The 24,893-nt window shown below is 37.4% G+C and overlaps 1 protein-coding gene across 1 annotated transcript in view; it reads left to right on the forward strand.

Annotated features, from left to right (window-relative positions):
- Positions 1–24,893, forward strand: part of ush2a (Usher syndrome 2A (autosomal recessive, mild)) — a 328,621-nt gene that overhangs the window by 177,972 nt on the left and 125,756 nt on the right. Inside the window, 3 exon segments of the mRNA XM_055171788.2 lie at positions 10,178–10,806; positions 14,722–15,050; positions 17,346–17,468. Of these exon segments, the coding sequence (XP_055027763.2) occupies positions 10,178–10,806; positions 14,722–15,050; positions 17,346–17,468 (1,081 nt within the window).

The raw sequence follows: 24,893 nt of genomic DNA on the forward strand, positions 1-24,893 counted from the left end.
AGCATGCCGCACAAGCCCTGAAAAGTGAAACCAAAACATCTCGATCGCCCCCCAGTGACTGGTCCTATTATAGGTCGTAAACCCCGCCTCCACCGTGTTATTCAATGGGAATGAGACCAACTAAACAATTTAATTAGACTTCAATTATCTTTTTTCCGAAGCTGGTTTCTGTCATTTACAGTACTGTAGTTTTTATCACGCTGATGTAAATTCAAATGTTTGTTTTTAAGATAAGTTTGTTTTTAGTTATTAATGCTGTAAAAATGGTGGTGTGACATCATGATTGACAGCCGTGATATGCGCATTCTGCGAGAGCATGGGCGGGGCCTTGATGTCATTTGCTTTGCCTGGCATAAATTCTTAAGTTTTTAAGGCAATCCAAATTTCAGCTATTATCCACTAGGTAGCTCTACCACTTAAGCAATATTAGCACTATATTGAAGGCGCTCCTAAAACTCACTTTAATTCCAAACAAGTGAAGTGTTAAATCCTAATGCGCTATATAAATAAAAACATCTGCATGTGTCATCAAACCATCAGCCTCCTTCTCTATTTACATGTCTTTTCTTTAGCAGCAGGGGGTATGACTTTGAGAACAGGTGAGCATTACCAAGAAGGAGAGAAATGATTGTTATTGTTAAAGAGAAAAGCCCTTTATTTCCTTTCCGAAATGGGCTGTGAAGAGCCCTCGCTGCGACACGTTCGGCTCCCGCGGCAGGATTATGGGGAAAGCGTGAGTTTTAGTGGATCCTGACTCCGCTAATAAACACTCTCACACATATCATCTGCCGCCACATCAATGTGAAATAGTACCTGGCAAAACCGCACTAAATTAAGAGTGGAAAAGAATTGAGGAGATTCTTCAAAATAATGTGGCCGGCCACATGATAAAGGAAGAGGAACGGATGGGCAAGGTGAAATAGGAGGAGAAAAGCGGATGTCATATTTTCTTTAGCTCTTTTTCTTTTTGATACGGCCCTGCACATCTTCATCTCTAATTTAGAAATCCTCTCCACCTTTGTGTGAAATGTTTAAAGCATGCGCTGTAAGCTGTGTGCACAAGCTCCTATACGTGACCCTGGACCACAAGTCATAAGTAGCACAGGGATATATGTAGCAATGGACAATACATTGTATAGGTCAAAATTATAGATTTTTTTAATGCCAAAAATCATTATGGTATTAAAGGGATAGTTCACCCAAAAATGAAAATTCTGTCATTATTTACTCTCATTTTGTTAACCTGTATTAAGTTTTTTGTTCTGATAAACTCGAAGAAAGATGCCGTATTTTGAGGAATGTTTGTAACCAAACCGTTCATGAGCCCTATTCACTTCCATAGTATTATTTTTCCTAGTATAAAAGTGAATGGGGCTTATGATCCGTTTGGTTACAAATATTCCTCAAAATGTCCTCCGTTGTGTTCATCAGAAAAATGAAATGTATACAGGTTTGTAACAATATGAGAGTGAGTAAATGATGACAGAATTTTCATTTTTGGTTGAACTATCCCTTTAAGTAAAGATCATGTTCCATTAAGATATTTTGTTAATTTTCTACCATAAATATACCAAAACTTTATTTTTGTGAGTGAATGCAGTTGCTAAGGACTAAGGCAATTTTTTTAATATTAAAGCTCACGTAACACACGCTGTTTCTGAATTTCTGATGTTAATCTGGAGTACCTATAGAGTAGTATGACATCCTTTATATCTCCGAAGAGTCTTTAGTTTAATCAGATTTATAAAAGAAAGATTAGCTTTACCGAATCTTTGCGATAACGTACGAAAAATGAAGGAGGAGGAGTTGTACCGCGGGAGGAGCGAGTACGAGTCATGCAACACTATACAACACTTATTAACTTATGATTCACTACATATTCGTGTCATTTATATAATATGCACGCTCCTATTTCCAACATAAGACAGAAGTCTTACTTAACGCATGCAACTCGTGACCCGGTTGGGAAAATCCAGCGCATCGAACACACACTTAAAACTCTGCTGCTACCCCGGATAATAAACTATATCCATTGTTTTCATAAGGCTGGCTTTCTTCTCCTTACATCCAAAAACACACTTTTTCTTTCGTGCCATTGTTGAGTTTTGAAATTAAACAAAGCTGTGTCGAGTGATAAGATGTTTGCAAGTTGTAGCGTCTCCCGCTGATTGACGGGTGGGCGGGGTTTTTGTGGGGGAAGTGCCCATATAAAGAAGTGATGCGTATAGAAAACCCCTGAAACGTCAGTTGGAGCTGTAATCGAAAAAAACTTTCCGAAACTTTTTTGACACTTTGCCTACGTTTAGCATGAGGAAACAACTCTATAACCGTGTTAATAAGTCAGAATGCTTGAAATACCATTGAACCCCCCCTTTAAGATTTTTTTATATATATTTCAGATATTCAAATAGTTGAATCTTGGCCAAATATTGACCTATCCTAAAGAATTTGCCATTGTAATTCATCTGATTTTAATATAAAGGAACAGTGCACCCAAAAATGAAAAGTCTGTCATTTACTCGCCCTCGTGTCATTTTAAATCTGACTAAAAATTAAAAAAAATAAAATTATTTCCCTTCTGCAAGCACAAAAATTGATGTTGCTCTTTTCTCTATAGTATAGTGAAAGTAAATGGGGACCGAAGATGCAGTAAGTAACATAATGCTTAAAATCTCTTTTGATGTTTTAAAGAAGAAAGACTGCTTGGGTTGGGTTATAAGGTTATTAAAGGAAAACACCACCGTTTTTTTTATATACTGCTATGTTCTTACCTCAGCTTAGATGAATTATAACATAGCTATCTTTTTTTAATGCGTGCACTTAATCTTTGTACAGCACGTTGTGAATGTGTTAGCCTAGCCCCATTCATTCAATAGGATCCAAACAGGGATGAATTTAGAAGCCACCAAACACTTCCATGTCTTCTTAATTCATCCCTGTTTGGATCCTAAGGAATGAATGGGGCTAGGCTAAATGCTAACACATTTACGACACGCTGTACAAAGATTAAGTGCAAGCATTGAAAAAAGATAGGTATGTATTAATTTGTCTAAGTTGAGGTAAGAACATAGTAAAATATTGAAAAACTGTGGTGTTTTCCTTTAAGTAAATGCTGATGAATTGTCATTTTCGGGTGACAAAGAACATATGCACTTCTCTCTGCTTTAAAATTGTATAAATAAACTTTCATTAGAAATATGGTTTTAACATTAAGGCATTTCATATGGATTTGTTAAAAAACACCAAAAATGTGTCTTTTTGTTTGAAAAAATCTTGATTTGTCTATTCGGCTTCTCTTTAGCCGCCACATCTCAGAACACTCCTAGAAATCTCCTTAGTGAAGATGTATGAGGATTTTAAGTATTCAAAAGGCCCCCATTCCTCTCCTTTTTATCATTCCATTAAGATTTTATAACCATCTTTTTAATGTAATTCCATCCATGAATTTTTACCCCTTCGACTTGACAGGCGGTTCTGTGAACATAAACTTTAGCGTGTTGAAGGGCTCTTTCCTCTGTCTGCAAATGCTAAAGTCTACGAGTCTGTGTGCTAGGAGTGACACATACACAAAAGGATTTAAAAGGGCAATTGCAAGGGTCCTATTACTTTAGATTCCTTTTACTATTTTTCTAATAAAATCATTGTATCGAAGACTTCAATTCGACCCTTTTTTTTTAGCCAGAATGCTCCCTTGTCTGATTTATTGATCCTGTATTCCTTATTTCAAATACAATGGGGCATACTCTTTAAAAATATTGTACCATTTAGGTACATATATGTAGATATTTAATACCAATGAGGTACTAATATTCAAGGTGTACTTTTTAAAGTCGCCATGAAACGGAAGTTGCCATTGCCTTATTTTCCCGTAATGACGAATATTCGAGTGAAACGGCTTCTGAAATGAAATGATGCCGGGCTGGATTTGAATTTGTCCATCGAGATCTGATTGGATTGTTTGAAGTTGGGTCGTGTTGCTAATTGCTAATCGCAGCGATCTTCTCTTGGACCCCGCCCCCCTGCCATACCATATGACCGGAAGTAAAGAGAGATCGTTTTGAGGAGATTTAATGCATTTAAAAAAAATTATGAAGTTTACAGATAAGTAATTTGTAAAAAAAAAAATACCACAATATTCCAAAACAAATTACAGTTTTTCATTTTATTTTCATGGTAACTTTAAAGGGGTACCAGCCCAGTGATAGCAAGGATAACCGTTTTTCTGACAGCTGATTTTAAAACCTTTATTATTTTAGCAGATTACCATCTTTCCCTCAATGATTTCTCTTGTGTTTTTAGGTCATGCTGTCATGGTTATTTAGTAAATGTTAGTTTTAATGTTGTACCTAGTGCCTACCCACTGTACAATGTGCGGCTGCCCGTGTATTACGACTTGGGTAAATCATCCGCATGTGTGTGGTTCACCTTGAAATTAAAGGGAACAAGTTGTTTCAAAGATTTCCGAAACCAAAGGAACTCTTTCAATCCATTATTTTACATTTGACATTCGTTTCAAGGCATCGTCATACCTCGAAACTAGAATGCCGACATCCGTCCTGGCTGACATCAGGCACGCTAACCTTCAAAGCTATAGTGTTGTCACAAGGACCTCTACAATGCTAAAAATAATCCTCTCTTTCCTTCACCAACCCCCCCCCCCCCTTGCCTTGTCACTTGATTGTGTTATTATTATGCTAACCAAATCCTTATAAATGTGATTTAAGGCTCGGCGGTCCGCGCTCTTGTTTTCCCTTCTGCTGTAGCGATTTATAGCGGCCTAGGAAAGGCCTCTCTAAGTATTCCAAATGTCCTGAGATTACAGCTGTAGCCGACGCCTGATTGAGGCCGACTGCTGTTATTGCACTGTGTTCTTGCTTGTACCCTGAGAGCAGTAAAGCATCAATAAAATCAAAAGCACCTGCATCTTAAATGAAATTTCAATTGAAAAACTTAACAGCCCTTCAAATTGCGGAATTTAACGCAGACCAGTAAAGCTTAAATAACACTTTGCCTCTGCAGGCCGAAAGGGTGAGCGGCTGAGCGGAGGAAAAGCCGGTCGGGGATGAAGTAAGGAGGGGTGGTTCCCGTTCAAGGTGACTTGATTGTCTCATGTGGTAAAATTATTTACAATTAAGGAATTTCTCCTGAGAGCGGAGCACCTTTGTGGCGGTTTGCTGCGCCGGCCACAAGCTTTTTCCGTATTCATGGACGCTCCCGAACCTTTGTGGTAATTGAATCAGTGTGAGTGCTGAGTAGAGCGAGCATAAAAACCTGTTAACCCAAAGGTCAGGTCTGTGCATTGTTTATTTATCAGGAGCGAGAGGGAGCCGGATCGGCGGCCCCTTCGCAGGCACGGTAAAAAATTACCCCAAAAAAATAACGGCAAGTGGATGAATGGAGAAATCTGGGGCGGAATCATAAACTGCGCTCGGTGGGGGGGAATGGGAGCGAGACTGGAATGTGAGTTTTACTGTAAAATGAGAAGGGATCAGGTGCGCTCATTGGTTACTTGAGTTCTGAACTGTGAAGCAGAAGTCTCATTATTTCTTTACATTATTTATTACCTTAAGGTATGAATAAGTTGATCTATTTAATCTAACAGTCTATGTAAATAAGATCAGTGGTAGATCATTGCGTTAGTAGTGCAAAGGTCTTGGTTTGAACCCAGGGAACACAAATGCTGATAAAAGCATTTGCCAAATGGGTGATTCTTACGAAATCCAGATTTAGAAGGTGTCCAGCATCAGATTTAAAAAAAAAACCTTGAAGCCAATTTTTTTTTGCACATTTAAGATTAAGGTCTGAACTTACTACAATATAACCATCATTTTAAGATTATCATTATAAAAAATTATCATTACCGCAACATGATATTACATTAAATATATGCATTTACAAACTCATGTTTCGGTAATGAGAACTAAAAAGTTGTCTAGGTACTATGACAAACAAAATTTCAACTTTTATCTAGAGAGAAAAAATAAGAACTGTTATCTGGTAGCCATCTTGAGTGTCACAGTCAATTATGTCCCTTCCAACTATTTTTTTTATGTTAGTTTCTTGAGGGCTTAAACAATGATTGAAAATTGGTGCGGAGGATGAGAAATTTGGTCTTGGACACATTTATATTCCTTATTATTGTCTCTACATTTACCAATGATCACCAAATACCATATTTTTCTTTACTGTAAATGTTTATAGTATAACATGCAGTGAAGCTTTTTATTTTATTTTATTTTTTTAATGATAAATATTTCCATGTCAAAGAACCCAAATCCAGTCATGGACGCGTTGCGGTAATGAAAAATTTCCCCTTAAATGTGGAAAAAAAATTGGTTTGTATGATGTCATTTAAAATCATGTGCAAATAGTACATGAAGAGATGTTTGTAACTGTATGATTCTTATTTTGATAGCATTTACTTTTTTATCAAAATGTTTCATGACACCTCATAAGTCTAATTTTGCGAGAATCACCCAAATACATAAATGCAAATGTACTTATTGTATCTTTATAAGATACATTTATTCAATAAAACTCATTAGGAAATTCACTAAAATTGAATTGCAGACATCCATGCATTTATATGTATATGTGATGCCTCCGTTGTTGTGTTTGCTGTTTTCATGGCCAACGTTTTTTTGCAAATCAGGTGGAATTGCATGTGCGTGTTGATACCGAATGCTTTAGGTCAAGGTAGATGCGTCTAACTACCATAATCTATGCATAGGTGGAGGCGGTGCATTTTGCACCACATAAAATAGTTTGCTAGTAAATAAGATGCAGGTTTGCGCAAAACTGCAAAAGTTTACATTTGTAAACGTAATGTTTCATTTCTTTAAGCGAGGGCAGCTGAGCTGAGAACGTGTACATTGTACTGTAGCCTGTTACTGTACGTCTTCTCTATACATAGCCAGTCAGTGGGGATGTGATGGTGATGGGAGATGGAAAGTGGGCCATCTGTGGGGAGACATCAGTAGCCCAGCACGGAGGAAAGAGAGAGCCAGTCACCTTGATCCACACACGCCCTTGCCGGTACGCCATTACCGTGCTACCGTGGGATGCAAATGGTGGTGGAAAACATTACCTTCAAATGAGCTTTCATAGAACCCAAATATCAATCAGACAAGCCGTGCTTCACGGCAGACAGGAGGCGCTTAACACGCAACAAAACAACTTGAATTACCACTTTTCTTATATTCTTCTCCTAACTGCTTTCATTTGCCAAATGCATGGGCTGTTCTTTTGTTATCACAGAAAAGTAATGCACATCTGAATTCATATATTGGGCCGTACAAAATTAGCTTATGTAGAGAAATACGTCAGTGTGATGATTTGAATATTATTTCGTAAACTAAACTGAAAATGAGATTTCCAAAAGGAAATACCAAGAAGTCACTGTATAGTGTTTAAAGGTGCGGTAAATCTGGTGGTTTTTATTGTTTTAAACTGTTGTCTGAGGTCTGCTTATGACGTTCACATGGTTTTTACATTCAAAAACAACAAAAGCATTAAGTAATAGGCCATTTTGTACCCTGGTTTTGATGGGTGGGCCACATTGAAGACTTCGAAGTAAACGCCCACTGCTATGATTGGATAACAGTTTTTCTTACAAGATGTTCGTTTAAGTATGATCACCTCATATATAACAAAAACTAAAGTTAAAATTGATTCCATTGCTCCTCTAAAGGGACACTCCACTTTTTTAAAATTTGCTCATTTTCCAGCTCCTCGAGAGTTAAACATTTGATTTTTACCGTTTTGGAATCCATTCAGCTGATCTCTGGGTCTGGCGCTAGCACTTTTAGCATAGCTTAGCATAAGCCATTGAATCTGATAAGACCATTAGCATCGCGCTAAAAATAACCAAAGAGTTTCAATATTTTTCCTATTTAAAACTTGACTTTGCTGTAGTTACATCTTGTACTATGACCGACAGAAAATTAAACGTTGCGATTTTCTCTCGGTCTTAGTACACAATGTAACTACAGAAGAGTCAAGTTTTAAATAGGAAAATTATTGAAACTCTTTGGTTATTTATTTTTTAGCGCAATGATAATGGTCTAATCAGATTTAATGAATTATGCTAAGCTATGCTAAAAAAGCTACCGCAGACCTGGAGATCAGCTGAATAGATTCCAAAACGTTTAAAAATGCTTAACTCTAGGGGAGCTGGAAAATTTGCATATTTTCAGAAAAAGTGGACTGTCCCTTTAAAGTATATGAAAAACAGCACGTTTAAATCTTACATCTCACCCCTCCCTTTCAAAACGCATAGAGAAGCTACAGTAGCCGCCACAGGACAAACATCTTTTCATCAGAGACAACGTAGTGACAAAAAACGCTATATAGAGCAGTTTGTCCGCTTAAGGCTACTGTAGAAATATGGCGGTGCAAAATGGCGACTTCCATGTAGGGCTACCTGCATTGTATGTAGATAAAAACTGCTCATTCTAATATAATAAAACAGTACAGTTCATTATGTAAGGCCTTTATGGACCGTTTCAGTAGTAACAACATAAACAAGCTGCTGTCGCGGTCCGTACGTAACTTCCGGTAAACTCCGCTAAGAATAAATAACAAGAAAGTTCTTTAAACGTAGTTTATTTATATAACAAGCAAAAAACAACACATAGATTACCTAGGAAACCAAATCATTTGTTATTTTCGACGAGGCATTTGTTCAAGAGATCAGTTTAGCAACTAGTCAGACCATTAAAAAAACGAAACCGGAAGTAAGGTTCGGATCCAGACATGTATCACGTGCGTCCGATGAAACCGTCTATACATCACTGATAATATAGTTATGCATTTCATATTGCATTTCTGTCAAGAGATCCTTCTAAAAATTTCACAATGCATCTTTAAGTCTGCGTTGTGTATGATCCTGTACAATCTTAGTATGTCTTAATGAGTTTTGTATAATGCAAGATGCATGGATTGTACGTTTACATTACATTTATGGATTTGGCAAATGCTTTTATGCAAATATGCAAAAAAAGTATAGCGACTTAAGCTATAATGTACATTTTATCAGTATATTTGTTTCCAACCTGATCTCACGAATTTCCGTGTCATAGTCACGGAATTTTGTGCTAATTTTTCCGTGGCATTCTCACGGATAGGTTATTCAACTGTTTTGTCCTATTTTCTTACCATTTTCGCTTCGGTTTAGGGTTAGATTTACATGAAATGACATCCCTACCGAAACCCAACTCTAACCCCAACGCCAGGCAACAATTGTTTAAAGTTTAGAAAATATAAAAGAATAAATCAGAAAAAGTAGTATAAACCAATAGTTAAAGTGACATACTAACGCAAACACCAAATGTAACTCTAAACCGAAGCGAAATTGGTTTGAAAATAGGAAAAAGCAGTTGAGTAACCAATCCGTGAGAATGCCACGGAAAAAGTCAGTTAGTAGCAGGGCCACGGAAAAATGCGGAGATCCGTGAGAATGCCACGGAAAAATTAGCACAAAATTCTGTGACTATCCCACGGAACTTTGTGAGATCATGTTGGTGTTTCCCTGGGATTCGAACCCACAACCTTTGCGCTGCTATTGCAATGCTGTGCCAGTTGAGATACAGGACTAAATTGTACTAATAAATCATTCTTCACATATGAAAGTTTGTGTTTGTCTGTCGTAGTAAATTTGTGAGTGTTTGTGTGTGGCCAAGTAATTATGAAAATGACCTAAACTTCCCAACTTCTGAAGATCCATTGAGGGTTTTAGATATTAGTGTCGTGGTGGCTGTTGTTGTAACCACTTAAAGAAAATGGCCAGGCAGGAAACATAAGTGATTTCATCAATTCACCGCATGCTCTTCACACATAGCAGCTTTCTCTTATAACCTTATAGCCGCATAACCTCTATCGAATAAATCCATATACATAATCTCATATTTGCTTGCGATATGCGGCGGCCGACTCCATCCTCTTTGGCAAATGAGCTGATTTGCACATCGCCCGCTCTACATTTTAATCCAGAAAATCAGACCGGCTTCTGTCCTTGTGCTGTCAGTCTTAAAGCCGGGCTGTCAGATAGAAGCTGCTACTCTCTAGATCACAGACATCATCCAGACTCATCCGTCTTGTGGTTCAAATTATTTAAAGCTATATGGTAAATGACATATTTTTTTATATACACATGGATGTTTTTATCCTTTTTCTTCAGGGCCCAGATCGGTTGACCCGCCTGTCCTATTCGATGTCAACCCCAGAAATGCCTCCGTCGCCTGGTCTCCTTCGTCCCAACCCAACGGCATAATCACCCATTACAACATCTACCAAAACCACCAGCTAAGTGCCAGCGTGCCAGGAAACAGCACCGACCACACCCTCTCTCAGCTAGCACCCTATCAGCACTACACTATACAGGTGGAAGCATGCACAGCAGCCGGCTGCACTCTATCCGCTTCGTCCCACGCCATTCGCACTCCTCCGGCTCCTCCAGAAGATGTCCCAGCTCCACAGCTTTACTCTGACACCCCCACATCAGTGCTCATGAACTGGGCACCACCGCTCCGCCCCAACGGTGAGCTGGATGGTTACACTGTAGAGAGGAGGGTAGTTGGCACACATGAGGTCCACACTGTTGCCACTCTGCTGCCCAACAAGACTCTTACGTATCTGGATAGTTCATCTGCCCTTAGCCCGTGGTGCACTTACGAATACCGCATTGTGGCAAACACCAGGCTTGGAGGATCCAATAGTAGTGAGTGGGCAAATGTGACCACTAGGCCCTCACGACCTGCAGGTCTACAGCCTCCCCATGTGACTGCGATGGGACCAGAGTCAGTACAGGTATAATTCAACACTGAGAATTCATTTGTATAAAGCATTTGGATGTATATATATATGAGGTGACCCCCAAACCCGTCCCCTCCCTCTATATACCAATGAGGTGCAAATTAGATCTTCCCGTGATTGTTAGTCGGAATATGTCATGTTTCTTTTCACAGCTTTCATCATTATTTTAGTGACATCTTATGGTATCAACTATTGATACTTGGTTTCCAGGTCATTACATACAGTAGCCTCTTCTTGAGTAACAGCCAATTATGTCAGTCAGAATTATGGAAACTCCTCTGGAGCCGTCGCCAGGACCATCGCTAGATTTGCGCTTGAAAAAGCATTGTAAAGTTAAAGATCTTCCCCTGTTTATTTTGCTTTGATATGATACACAATGCAAGCTTTATTAAAGGCACAATATGTAGGATTTTCACCACTAAACGTCATTATTTCACAAAAATTAAGTTATGAAGGGGAGTGGAATGATGGGAGATGCTGTTTTCACCATACAGAGACGTATTGAATTTGCTAATCATGGATAAGTTAATTTATTAATGTTATATTACCAGCCTGATCTCACGACTTTCCGTGGGATAATCACGGAATTTTTTTGCTAACTTTTCCGTGGCATTCTCTCGGATCTCTGTATTTTTCCGTGTTTTGTCCTATTACCATTGTTGCTTCTGTTTCGGGTTAGATTTACATAAAATGACATGCTTACCCAACCCCAACTCTAACCCCAACGCCAGGCGACAATTGTTTAAAGCTTAGAAAATATAAAAGAATAAATCAGAAAAAGTAGTATAAACCAATAGTTAAAATGACATACTAACGCAAACACCAAATCTGACCCTAAACCGAAGCGACAATGGTTTGAAAATAGGAAAAAGCAGTTGAGTAACAAATCCGTGTGAATGCCACGGATAAAGACAAAATTAGCAAAAAATTCTGTGACTATCCCACGGAACTTTGTAAGATCACGTCGCATATTACCTAAATGTTTGTTCACAATATTTTATGCCAACATAATGAATTAGCTGCAAGGCACAAAAGTTGTGTTTTAAATGCTGTATAAACGCCACTTCTGCATTTGTCCGCTCGTCTTGCCATCGTTTCGAGAACCAAAAACTGAGGATAACTCGGCTATTAGGCCACTAAAAGTGCAACAAGGGACGAGACATTATTTAAAATAGGAATTTATCTGGATTTACTAATCCTTGGGAACTTTAGGGAAAATATTAGTACATATCTCCGTGTTATTTCACACTGTGCAAGTGGTTTTTGGATATTTTATTACAAAATTGTACGTATTGTGGCTTTTAAAGGGGCCATGGCACAAGATTTTTTAAGATGTCAAATAAATCTTTGGTGTCCCCAGAGCACATATGTAAAGTTTTAGCTCAAAATACCATATAGATAATTTATTATAGCATGTTAAAATCGCCACTTTTCAGGTGTGAGCAAAAATGTGCCGTTTTGGGTGTGTCCTTTAAAATGCAAATAAGCGGATGAAGTGCAAACACTGATCACAGTGATGGTGTTTTTTTGCAATTGAAATGTAATTATTTTTTCTCTCTTTTTTTCTCTGCACTAAATGGCAGTGCTGTGATTTGATAGTGCAGATTAAGGGGTGGTATTATTCTAATAAGAGCTCCTTATGACATCACAAGGAGAGCCAAATTTCAACGACCTATTTTTTCATGTGCTTGTAGAGAATGGTTTACCAAAACTAAGTTATTGGGTTGATCTTTTTCGCATTTTCTAGGTTAATAGAAGCACTGGGGACCCAATCATAGCACTTAAACATGAAAAAGTCAGATTTTCATGCCATGGCCCCTTTAAGGGATACTCCACTTTTTTTGAAAATAGGTTCATTTTCCAGCTTCCCTAGAATTGAGTTTTACCTATTTGGATCCAATTCAGATAATCCCCAGGTCTGGCAGTACCACTTTTAGCATAGCTTAGCATAATCCATTGAATCTGATTAGACCATTAGCATCATGCTCAAACATAACCAAAGAGTTACAATATTTTTCCTATTTAAAACTTGACTCTTCTGTAGTTACATCGTGTACTGAGAACGACGTAAAATTAAAAGTTGTGATTTTCTAGGCCGATATGGCTAGGAACTATGCTCTCATTCCGGCGTAATAATCAAGGATTTTGCTGCCATACCATGTGTGCAGCAGGCGCAATGATATTACGCAGCGCATGAAAATAGTCCCCTTAAAAACGTTCAATAGCTGGGGACTATTTTCAGGTGCTGCGTAATATAATTGCGCATGCTATACACATGGTCAAGTACAGCAAAGTCCTTGATTATTATGCCAGAATGAGAGTACTGTACAGTTCCTAGACATATTTTATTCACATATATGCGAATAATGGGAAATGGAAACACATTTGCTGAATAAATTCTGACGAACATTAAACCCACATGACTGATCATCTGTTTCTCCTGATAGTGTCTTTTTCCGGTTCCTCCATAACATTATGTTTTGTTTAACAAGTACTGTTGGTTATTAGGTTACCAATATCACCATCATTCACTCGAACAACTTGATAGAAACACACCTAATTTGCATTATTTTTTTCTGAATTTTGAAATGATTAGCTTGTATTAGCTGTTGTAGAGACCCCTTAAATTCGTCAGTCGGAGTACTGAAGTTAATATAACCAAACAAGCTTTGCAGCTTAGTAAAGCCGTGCACGGTGCACCCTCTCTCTCTTTTTCTCGCTTTGTTAGTTGTTGCATGCTCGTGCCAAGAAACACGGATGGAAATGCTTACCACTTCAAACAAAGACAGTATTTGCATAAACTTGCTTGCATTATTCATTTTCCCCTAACCGGCAGTTTAGTGCATTGTAATACTGTTATTATTTCATTAATTTGTTAAGTGCTACATTCATGTGTGTAACTGGATGAGAAGTCTTCTACATGTAAAAGCCAAAAAACAATTGTTCTCATTAGCATACGCTATATTGAATTCCTGTTGAGATGTTAGCAGCTTTACTGTGCTTATGGCAAACTCTTTTACTGTAAGCGTTGATGGTTTCATTAGTGGTAACTCTTTCAATAGGAATTTCTTTAAATTTATTAAATAATAACAGAAACCTTTTCTCAAAGTACTTATCATAGATTACAAAAGATTCTTAAAACCCTTTCAAAACACCTTTTCAGGCTACATCTGCATGATGTAGCGAAGTAACGGTTCGATTGGGGTCTGCAGCATCCCAATAACATATACAGTATATATATGCTCACTATACCATTGCAAAAGCAACAAATCTAGGGGGAATGTGGTGGCATTAGACCGTAGGACAGTACTGTACCTACAAAAGGGAACAAAAATGGAAAATACCAAAATTAAATAAAACCGATCACTTAAATTAAAGTTTAGAGTGCTAATTAGTTTATTTTTAGACCGCAAAATAGTTGGATTGAAAGTATTCCCTGCATTCAACACCATATCCATTATTCTTTTCTAAATAATCCTAAACCTAACATTTATCCAATCTCCTATTTGATCTCCTCTCCCCAGACATACACAATATGTTTAATGCATCTTTCAAATGCTGACATCCCCGTTCTCTCCAAAAAGAGCATGTCGCAGTAGCGTAGCAGCTTCCTATGCAATTCCATTAGGATTTCATTATGATCTCCAGGGGCTCGGGCCTCTTTTAAATGTAATGAAGGGAATATTCTGTCTTGGGTCAAAGTCAGGATGTCTTCATCACATGGCATACGTTCCAAAATCTCATCGATCTAAAAGCCTGAGATGGTACATTGTGATACTGCGTTGGATACAGAGTTGTTCCTTCTCCGGACTTTAGACTCACTCTTGAAACCATTTTAGTTTATGGCCGCATAAGTGCAAGTATGCCAGTGTCAGATGCTCACACTCCCAATTCCATGTTTTCATGCAGGTAACATGGTCGGCTCCACTTATGCCTAATGGAGAGATTGAACGTTATGAGATCCGCATGCCCGATCCACGTATCTTACACACTAATGTGTCTGTGCTCAACCACACCATAACCAACCTGGTGCCCTACACCAACTATACCATCACCATTCTCGCCTGCTCGGGCGGTGGAGGTCACGTCGGAGGATGCACTGAAAGCCTTCCGACTCTGGTTACTACATTATCCACAATTCCACAGGGTCTTTCGTCCCTCTCTGTGGTAGCTGTCAGCGAATCCTTTCTGGCTGTTTCGTGGCAAATGCCGTCAAGGCCAAATGGACCTAACGTAAGGTAAGCTATTAATGTTAATCTTGTGCTACTTTACACTATTTAACATAATAGGTTCTGTTCAGTTTGGTGCGTGGACAATTTTAGCCTTGGTATCTAAATTGTGCCTACATATCTATATTTTTGAGTTTTTGTGGGAAAAAAACTAATTTTATTTCCAAGATGGAAATTTTTATTGGATTAGCTGAATTTTGAGTTTGATTCTTCCAGAAATACAGCGCCCTAATGCAGCTGAAAGTGTAGCACTAATAACGCTACAATTTAAAATGTAAAAGTTGGATTAACTTAAAAAATTACTTCGATTTGCTAAAAAATGTACAAAAAAAATTTGAATTTTTTTAACTTTAAAGTCACAATGACCTAACTTCCAGCCATCCAATCAGTTCTCGATGGACGTATTCAAGTCCCGTCCTACTTTTTTTCTAATTTCAGAAGCCGTTTACTCAGATACAGTATATGTCACGGCGGGGGAAATAAGACAATCGCTACTGCCGTTTGATTGTGACTTTTAATTAAAAAAAATATATTAAAAAAGCTTACATTATTTAGGTTTTACCAATTAAACAAATTTTTAAAAGTAGTCCCAACTTTCACTGTTTACAGTGTATATACACAAGCACTCCACTTTTTTTAAAATATGCTAATTTTCCAGCTCCCCTAGAGTTAAACATTTCATTTTTATCATTTTGGAATCCATTCAGCCGACCTCCGGGTGTAGCTGTACCACTTTTACCATAGCTTAGCATAAAAGGAGGCGCAATGATATTAGTGCCCGAAAATAGTCCCCTGCTATTAAAGTAATGATGCGATGCTAATGGTCTAATCAGACTCAATGGACTATGCCAAGCCACGCCAAAAGTGGTAGCGTCAGACCCCAAGATCAGCGGAATGGACTCCAAAACGGCAAAAATCAAATGTTCAACCCCATGAGAGCTGGAAAATGAGCACACTTTCAAAAAAAGTGGAGTGTCCCTTTAAAGACAAGTTAGTATAATGTTAATAATCTGTGCAAATAACAGGTGACAGTGAGTAATTTAGGGTGCAAACCTCCATTTAGCCACATTGTAGCTAGCGCACTAAAAGAGAACGGTATCTGCGAGCACCATTGATTTATTTATGTTCCCATTAGTGCAGAAAATATTTCTTGTAGTACTTATGTGATCGTTTGGGTGTCTGTGACTAGATTTACCAACTTTTACAGGCAGTGATAAAAAGTGGACAGTTATTTTTACAATTGACCTTATTCCATAATCCGCATTTTTTTAGACGTAAAGTGAATGGGAGTACCGTTTTTTTTTTTTTACTGGCGTACTGTGCTTTCACTCTAATTTGACCTGTTTAGTAAATCTGTCCCTTAAAGAGACACTCCACTTTTTTTGAAAATATGCTAATTTTCCAGCTCCCCTAGAGTTAAACAGTTGATTTTTACCATTTTGAAATCCATTAAGCCAATCTCCGCGTCTGGCTGTACAACTTTTAGCATTGCTTAGCATAATTCATTGAATCTGATTAGACTATTAGCATCGCGCTAAAAAATAACCTAGAGTTTCAATATTTCTCCTTTTTGAAACTTGACTCTTCTGTAGTAACATTGTCTACTAAGACTGATGGAAAATTGAAATTTGCGATTTTCTAGGCAGATATGGCTAGGAACTATACTCTCATTTTGGTGTAAAAATCAAGGAATTTGCTGCCGTAACATGGCTGCAGCAGGCGCAATGATAATACGCACCACTCCTTGGTAATTTTCAATAGTGGTGGACTATTTTCGGGCACTGCGTAATATCATTGCAATAACCAAGCTCCTACAGTGTGTATTATTTGTTAAATATGTGCTAAAATGCCCAAAATGTGCATGTTTTTAAGCTTAATTCAATTCATTTAATAAAGAAATGTTTCAAACCTGTAGAGAATCATCCAATAACTCTCCTTGTAATGTGATTACATGCGAAAGAACAGCAAGCGCTTTCCTCTGTCGTGAAGCCCAGCATAAAAGTTCTTGTTCTTCTTTCGCTGTGTATTTTAGTCTGGTTTTGAGCTGATTAGGTGGTAAATAAAGGTCTGCTTTCACGGCAGACGATTAAAATTCATGACTACTTTTCCCGTCGCTGCTCTGTTTGTTTAACTAGGCTTATAAAGCGCACATTAAGCTGAGCTCTCCTGATTACAGACGAAATTAGCATTACTGTTGAGGGAGAGAGAAAAAGACAAAAGCGCGAACCCAGCAAAACGGCGGCGCGGGCGAAATGGCAGGAGTGAAGCACGCTCTGATTATCTGCCTGTTTCGGCTGCCCTCAGATTCGAGCTGTTGAGACGGAAAACCCAGCAGCCCCTGGCCTCCCGGCCCCCTGAAGATTTGAATCTGTGGTACAACGTTTACGCAGGAACCAAATTGTTTCATGAAGATAAAGGCCTTAGCAGGTGAGATTACTGAAATTAGCTTTAATGCAAACTTCGCTTGTGTGTACAAAACAGTTTCTGTGCAGCGATGCCATCTTTTTAATGCTGCTCAGAGATACTTTGAGCAAATATTTCATAGAATTAAATTGTTTTCAGCTAATCTTTCTCTGGCACTCCTTGTGTGTACGCTGAAAAACTCCAACACAAAAGCCCCAATTGTTTCTCTTGTATCGCCGCTTCTGTCATTTAGATTAATGTCACACTTTGTTTAAATGTTTTCAGTCCTTGTGAATGATTAACTTTGAACTTGACTTTATGTAAAATATTTAATTAGTCAAGCAGCACTATAAACACAAACAAATATTACACAGAAAGCATATACTGTTTACAATTGTTATGCTATTGAAATGGTTTTATTTTTATATATTTATTGAAGCATTTATTTTTATTATAGTAAAAAACAAACATTTAGGCCACCATGGTGACGACCATTACTTTGCACTCATAGACACGAATGAAGCGAATAAATCATGCTATTCGCGCGTAGTTGGACGCTTAGAAATTTTGATTTAACTATATGTTAGTGTTGGGCATAGATTAATGTAGATTGATCGCATACAAAATAAAAATGCATTTTTGCATAATATATGTGTGGTTACTCTTTGTAATTATTATGTATATGTAAACACACACACACATGCTTTTCTGAACATTTTTAGTTTTTTTTATATATATAATATAGAATATACTATATATGTATACTATTTACTATGTGTGTTTGTGCATATGTATATATATATTAGGGCTGTCAATAGATTAAAATATTTAATCGCAGTTAACCCTCATGTGTTGTTGGGGCCATTTTTGGCCATTTTTGCAATTTTTTTGTCTTAATTTGGCCACAACTTTCTCTGTGTTTCAGCAAATGGAATGATTTTTGGTGACAAATCTTATATTTACACATATTTTAAGAAAATGCTTTGAAATTTTTCAAAAACTTAACAATATACCGTGGGCAAATTTACTGCCCTTGCGTGTTGTTGGCGGCCAAAGGGGGCCGCTGGATTGAACTGCTGTGAAAATTTATCAGATTCATTTTTTTTCAATTTTTTTTGCGTGGATCTGTTAATCGACCTCAGTACTGATCAAAACTACCAAATGTTTGCAAAAATTCCATGATTTTAACTCTTTCATTGCCAAGTTTATAAGTAGTGTCACTGATTTGGGAAAAAAAACACACAAAATGACCGATTTTCAATATAAAAAGTGAATGTGGACTGGATTTTCTTTTGCCTTTTTTGCAGTCTTGGGCATGTCAAAGACTGGTAAAAACATTGGCTTCGATGCATTTTTAGTTTTTGTGCAGCATCAGATTTAATTTTTTTCTCCCTCATTTATTGTTTGTGGCCATTTTTTCCCCATTGACTTCCATTATAACAACATTTTTTGATTGAAGAGCCATGACGCCTTGTTGCCACGCGTTCTTGATTCTTTGTGGTTTTGCCTTTTGCGGGGAGGTGGAATTTGTCATTTTTGCTGTTGGTCACCATGTGGCGCCATTGGCCCTTTGGTGGCCTGTGCAAAAAACGGAGCTTCGATTCTGGATTGTACATTGAGTTATATGGAGTATAACAGCATATTAGAGAGATAGAGAGAGGTGTGTGTGTGTGTGTGTGTGTGTGTGTGTGTGTGTGCGTGCGTGCGTGTGTGTGTGTGTGTGTGCTTGCATGTGTGTGCGTCTGTGTGAAAAAATCTGTAAAAAAATCTTCTCTGAATCAGATTTTAATATACAACATTTATTATTAACCAAAATGCAAAAACAACTTCAAATAAACTGAACAATGAAGCAAGAGTAGAGGATGGATGGAGAACTAAACAATCAAACTAATTTTTAGTGTGTATATGTGTACGTGTGTGTGTTCAGTCTTTTCAGCAGGACTTGCAGCATATTACTTGGTGCTCTCTGCAAGTGTGTCTATCACAACGGATACAAGTGCTGACTGTTCTTTTTTTGTTCTGTACACCACTTGCATGTTCCCCTTTTCACTCCTGAGCTGCTGGTGCCTGCTGGTGTCTGTGGATTTGTGTCTAGAGGACAGCTACAGGAGAAAAAAATCCCTCTCACCAGTGCAGCACTAACTGGTGCGCGAGGGTGGTCCTCTCTCCTCAATACTAACACACACACACACACACACACTATGGTGTTATAGTCCATATAACTCAATGTACAAACCAGAAATTAAGCTCTGTTTTTTTGCACAGGCTACTAAAGGGTTAATGGTGCCACGTGGTGATCAACAGTAAAAATGACAAATTTTACCTCTTTGCACAAGGAAAGGCCACAAAGAATCAAGAATGCGTGGTAACAAGGTGTCATGGCTCCGCAATCAAAAAATGTTGCCACAATGGAAGCCAATGGGGAAAAAACGGCCACAAACAACAAACGAGGGAGAAAAAAATCCAATCTGATGCTGCACAAAAACAAAAAACGCATCAAAGCCAATGTTTTTGCCGGTCTTTGGCATGCCCAAGACTGTGAAAAGGGTGAAAAAAAATCCAGTCCACAATCACTTTTTGTATTGAAAATCAGTGATTTTGTGTTTTTTTTTTTTTCAAATCAGTGGCATCACTTATGAGCTTGGCAGTTAAGGAGTTGGATTATGGCATTTTTGGGAACATTTGGTGGTTTTGATCATTTCTGGGGTTGATTGGCGGATTTGTGCAAAAAATTTGAGGAAAATATTAATCTGATGCATTTTTATAGCCATTTAAATTAGTGGCCATTTTTGGCCGCTAACAACACGAAAGGGTAGTGAATTGGAACAAGGCACAAGGGTTAATCGCATGATTTCATGAGTTAACTCGCGATTAATCGCAAATTAATTGCACATTTTTATCTGTTCTAAATTTACCTAAATGTAACACTTTTTTAAGATTTTAATGCTCTAATCAGCATGGATTTGGATAATATATATGCTATATGCAAATGTATGTCTACAACAGCATGTTTACATTTTCAACAGAACCATCAGTCATAGTTTTATAAATGTTTTTGCCTTTAGAAGACCTTGTTCTTTCTCTATTTCTGTTTGCTGCTGCATCATTTGTGACCTGTGCTGGCAAATTGAGTTGGGATGAGCACATTTTCAAAAATGTGTCATTTATATTTTAACATTCTCTATTAAAAAACTTCGAAACAATTGGACCAATTGTTGGAATCTGACAAAGCATGACAGAACTATACCTGTTAATGCAGAGCAAAAACAATATCAATATACATATATGTTTTTCTTTTCTTGTTTAATTTTGACATTGAGACAGACCACTTTAAGACTGTGGGCCCTATTTTAACGATCTAAGCGCATTGTCTAAAGCGCACAGCGCAACGTCTAAATGGGCGTGTTCGAATCCGCTTTTGCTAATTTAACGACGGGAAAAATCGTTTTTGCGCCGAGCGCATGGTGGAAAAGGGTAGGTCCTATTGTAATGGGAGTATTTTGGGCGTAACGTGCAGTAAACCAATGAGAGTCACAGCTCTCATTCCCTTTAAAAGCAAGTTGCGCTGGCGCTATGTCTAATCCCTATTTAGATGACGGACTTTGTAAAGTGAAAAACTAAGCGGAGGAAGAAGATCCCCAGTTTAAGATTAATGTTAAATAATTGTGTTGTTTTTCCCTTATATTGAAATTGTTATTTTTTTATTTAAACCTTTAAAACCCGTTTTCTTTTAGTCATGGAAGTAAAAAAGCAGGCTTGTAATTGCCTTAAATGTATGGCTATCCAATATCATCGAAACATAATTTACAAGTATGTAAGATAAGGTTTGTACTCTAAAAATACTTTATTTGTAACAAACAGGAGATAAACAAATTACAAACGGCTCTCCTCACGTTTCAGCACTTTGGACAGCGGTTTTTTTTTAGCAAAGAGTTTTTTTAAGCATTACTTACAAATGTTTCTCATCTCGCCATATCCACAGGTACATCATATACAATAAATCCGTGAGGTAGCATTAAAAAAAAAACATTTAAAAACACGCATTTGTTCAAAGCAAAGCATTTATTTACTTACCAGGCTGCAGGTGAAGCAGCTCTTTGCGCCTTCTAACGTCTCATAATAAGTCCTCAATTATGTCCAAGAGACTCAATAATAATCTTTTACATTCAATCCTTTAATCTTTCATATTTAAAAGCATTTTTGTGCTGCTGCGCATTCATGTACTTTGTGATAAGCAAACCCGCGTTGTCCTCCGGTTTATAGGCGCATTTTACTAATGCGCTCTTTAAATAACATAAAACACATTGCGCCATTGACTTTAGACTTTAGACCAGGTTTTTGTTGGTCAATGGCGTAGTCTATTTTAGTTGCCTCAAAATAGCAACGCGCCAACAATGCGCCTGAACACACCTCGTTTTTCAGACCAGAACGCCCATGGGCGCAAAGGGGGCGCAAATGCATTTGCTATTTAAACAACGCGGCGCTAAACGTGAAAATTAGGGTGGAAACTAGCGAAAGACACTTGCGTCGCGCATTGCGCTGCATTGCGCCGGGTGTAAGATAGAGCCCTGTAGGATAATGCAAGGGTTTAATATAAATGACACAACAGATGCTTTTCCTTAACAGTTAACCAAACATTCACTTCAGATATAACAGATTATAGGTCATACCTGCGTGAATTCTTGTCAAAACAGATATTTTTAAACCTGTAATTTTGTGTTAGATGTCTATATATATCGAGCCCAGTCTCCTGAAGATGCATATAAATAGCACGAAGTGTCACGCACTCGCGCGTTTGTGTGCATGCACTTCAGACGTCTGCGTCAGACATCGCTTTTGAGGCTTGTCACTCTTAATAACTCTTTTAACATCAATCAGATCCCGAACTTTATCTCTCTTAATAATTATTTTAACATCAAGAAAGTCCTGCGGTCTATTTTCTATAATTTCTGAATGCTTTTTAAAACGAAACTAAAAAGTGAAAGAAGACGCATCTTTATATGGATTTGGGAAGGTACACCTCACAGAAAACGTGCAGATAAAGAAAACTGCACGTGCAGAAAACGTGCATTTTAGATGTTTAATTACCATTTAGAGCATTGGATTCGCTAGACGAGAGCTTAATGTTCTTATTTTTATGAAAAGCTCCGACTCATCTAGACAGCGCCGGTCACTTGCTGCGTCTCAATTCATCCAGCTGTGGGTCAAACAGAAATTGGGTGTTGGTTAATCGCGCGTTAATAAAATTAGTGCCGTTAAAATGAATTTGCGTTAACGCGTTATTAACACATTTATTTTGACAGCCCTTATATATATATATATATATATATATATATATATATATATATATATATATATATATATATATATATATATATATATATATATATATATATATATATATATATATATATATATATGCACGCACGCACACACACATGTAAATGTTTCGGTAACACTTTACAATAAGGTTCATTAGTTAACATTAGTTAATGTATTAACTAACATGATCAAACCATGAGCAATACACTTGTTACAATATTTATTAATATTTGTTAATATTAATTAATAGAAATAAAGCTTTTAATTGTTTGTTCATGTTAGTTCACAGTGCATTAACTAACGTTAACAAGATTTTAATAAAGTATTATAATTTTTTAAATTAACATTAACAAATATTAATAAATGCTGTATAAGTGCAGTTCATTATTAGTTCATGTTAACTAATGTATTTAACTACTGTTAACTAATGAACCTTATTGTAAAGTGTTACCAATGTTTCTTAAATGCATACATGAATGTATGTGTATTTATATATACATAATAATTATACACAGTAGACACACATATATTATGCAAAAAATCACTTTTATTTTGTATGCGATTAATCTAGATTAATCTATGCCCAGCAGGCCCGGATTAAGAATTCGGAGGCCCCTGGGCACAATTTCTTGTAGGCCCCCCACGCACACAATCAAAAAAAAAAAAAAATATATATATATATATATATATATATATATATATATATATATATATATATATATATATATTATATGGTTCTTTTTGTTAGAAACACCTCTACTTTTACAGGATTTACACTGACACATTACAGCCGGTGATCACTACCTGTAGGACAATATCAATACATGTAGATATTTTTGTTGCAAGCAGGGACCTGCACAGAGACCTGCACAGGGGGCAGATGCTCAAGTGAAAAAAGGGCACTTCTCTTAGGCCTAAATCTTTTTCAAACAAAAGATTAAATATATTGACACAACTTCTCTATTTTAATTCCTTCACACACACCCAACTGTTTCATACTCTACAGATTTCTACAAAATACAAATAATCAGTTCACACAAAGTGTTTATCACAAGAACAGAAGACAGCAAATGATACTGCCAACAATGTGCATGTTTTCTGTTCTACTATATATTTAGAATAAATGACTGCGTCAATGAGAGGGTACAGTTTCACTAATAATGTGTTTGTTTATTTTGCACGTGGTATTAAATCTTTTTAATTCTTTTGGTGTTAAAATAACACATCTTTACACTAAACTAAAAAAGAAGGGTTGCTGCTATATTGTTAATTTCACAGGAAAAATGCTGCACAAAACTGGGGGGAAAACTACAGATAGATTGACAAAATAAAAAATAAAGCAACTGAAACTGTTTCAAAAAGTATTGAACTTTAAACTAAAATCTGTTACTATTGGCTTATCTACACTTTAGAAAACGTATTATGAGTCATGTTAGCAAGACAACAATTGTCTTTTGGGTAATGAGCTGTAAAACTGAGGTACTGGTAGTTATGTCATTTGATCTCCATTGACTTCCCCACAAGTTAAGAAAAACACAGCTGGAATACGACCTGTGTGAAGAGCTCCTTGCCTACCTGTCTGTCTGTTGGCGATGTGTGTTTCACTGTTGCGCACAGATGCAGAGGAGGAAGGACAATCTGGGCAAATACGACAAACTTTCCCCGTCTGTCTTTGTTGCGCGCGCGTTCCCGCGCAGCTTCCAAACCACGGACAAACGCGGACGGCTCCGTTCAACACATACGCAGTACAAATGATTTCTTATACAAATGATTACTTTACCAGGCTGTCAGAGCAGCACTGATTCGCGTCATTTACAGGACATTCACATATTCAGGATAAATGAAGAAAAGTAATGGATTGTCTGATAAATCAACTGTGCACTGCTGCTTTTCTCACTCATTCCGAACTTAAACTATGAAGACTACTGCCACCCACAGTCCGCTTGATTCAGCGCGGGATTATTTGCGCCTAAATAGTTCGTCTAAATAATTAACAATTAGATTTTACATTTTATTTTCTCCCGTCGCGTGGGCCCTGACTGCGCGTGGGCCCCTGGGCACGTGCCCATAATGCCCATTGGATAATCCGCCCCTGATGCCCAGCACTAATATTCAATTTAACAGATT

This window comes from Misgurnus anguillicaudatus, chromosome 7 (genome assembly GCF_027580225.2).
Source record: "Misgurnus anguillicaudatus chromosome 7, ASM2758022v2, whole genome shotgun sequence".
Taxonomy (NCBI): domain Eukaryota; kingdom Metazoa; phylum Chordata; class Actinopteri; order Cypriniformes; family Cobitidae; genus Misgurnus; species Misgurnus anguillicaudatus.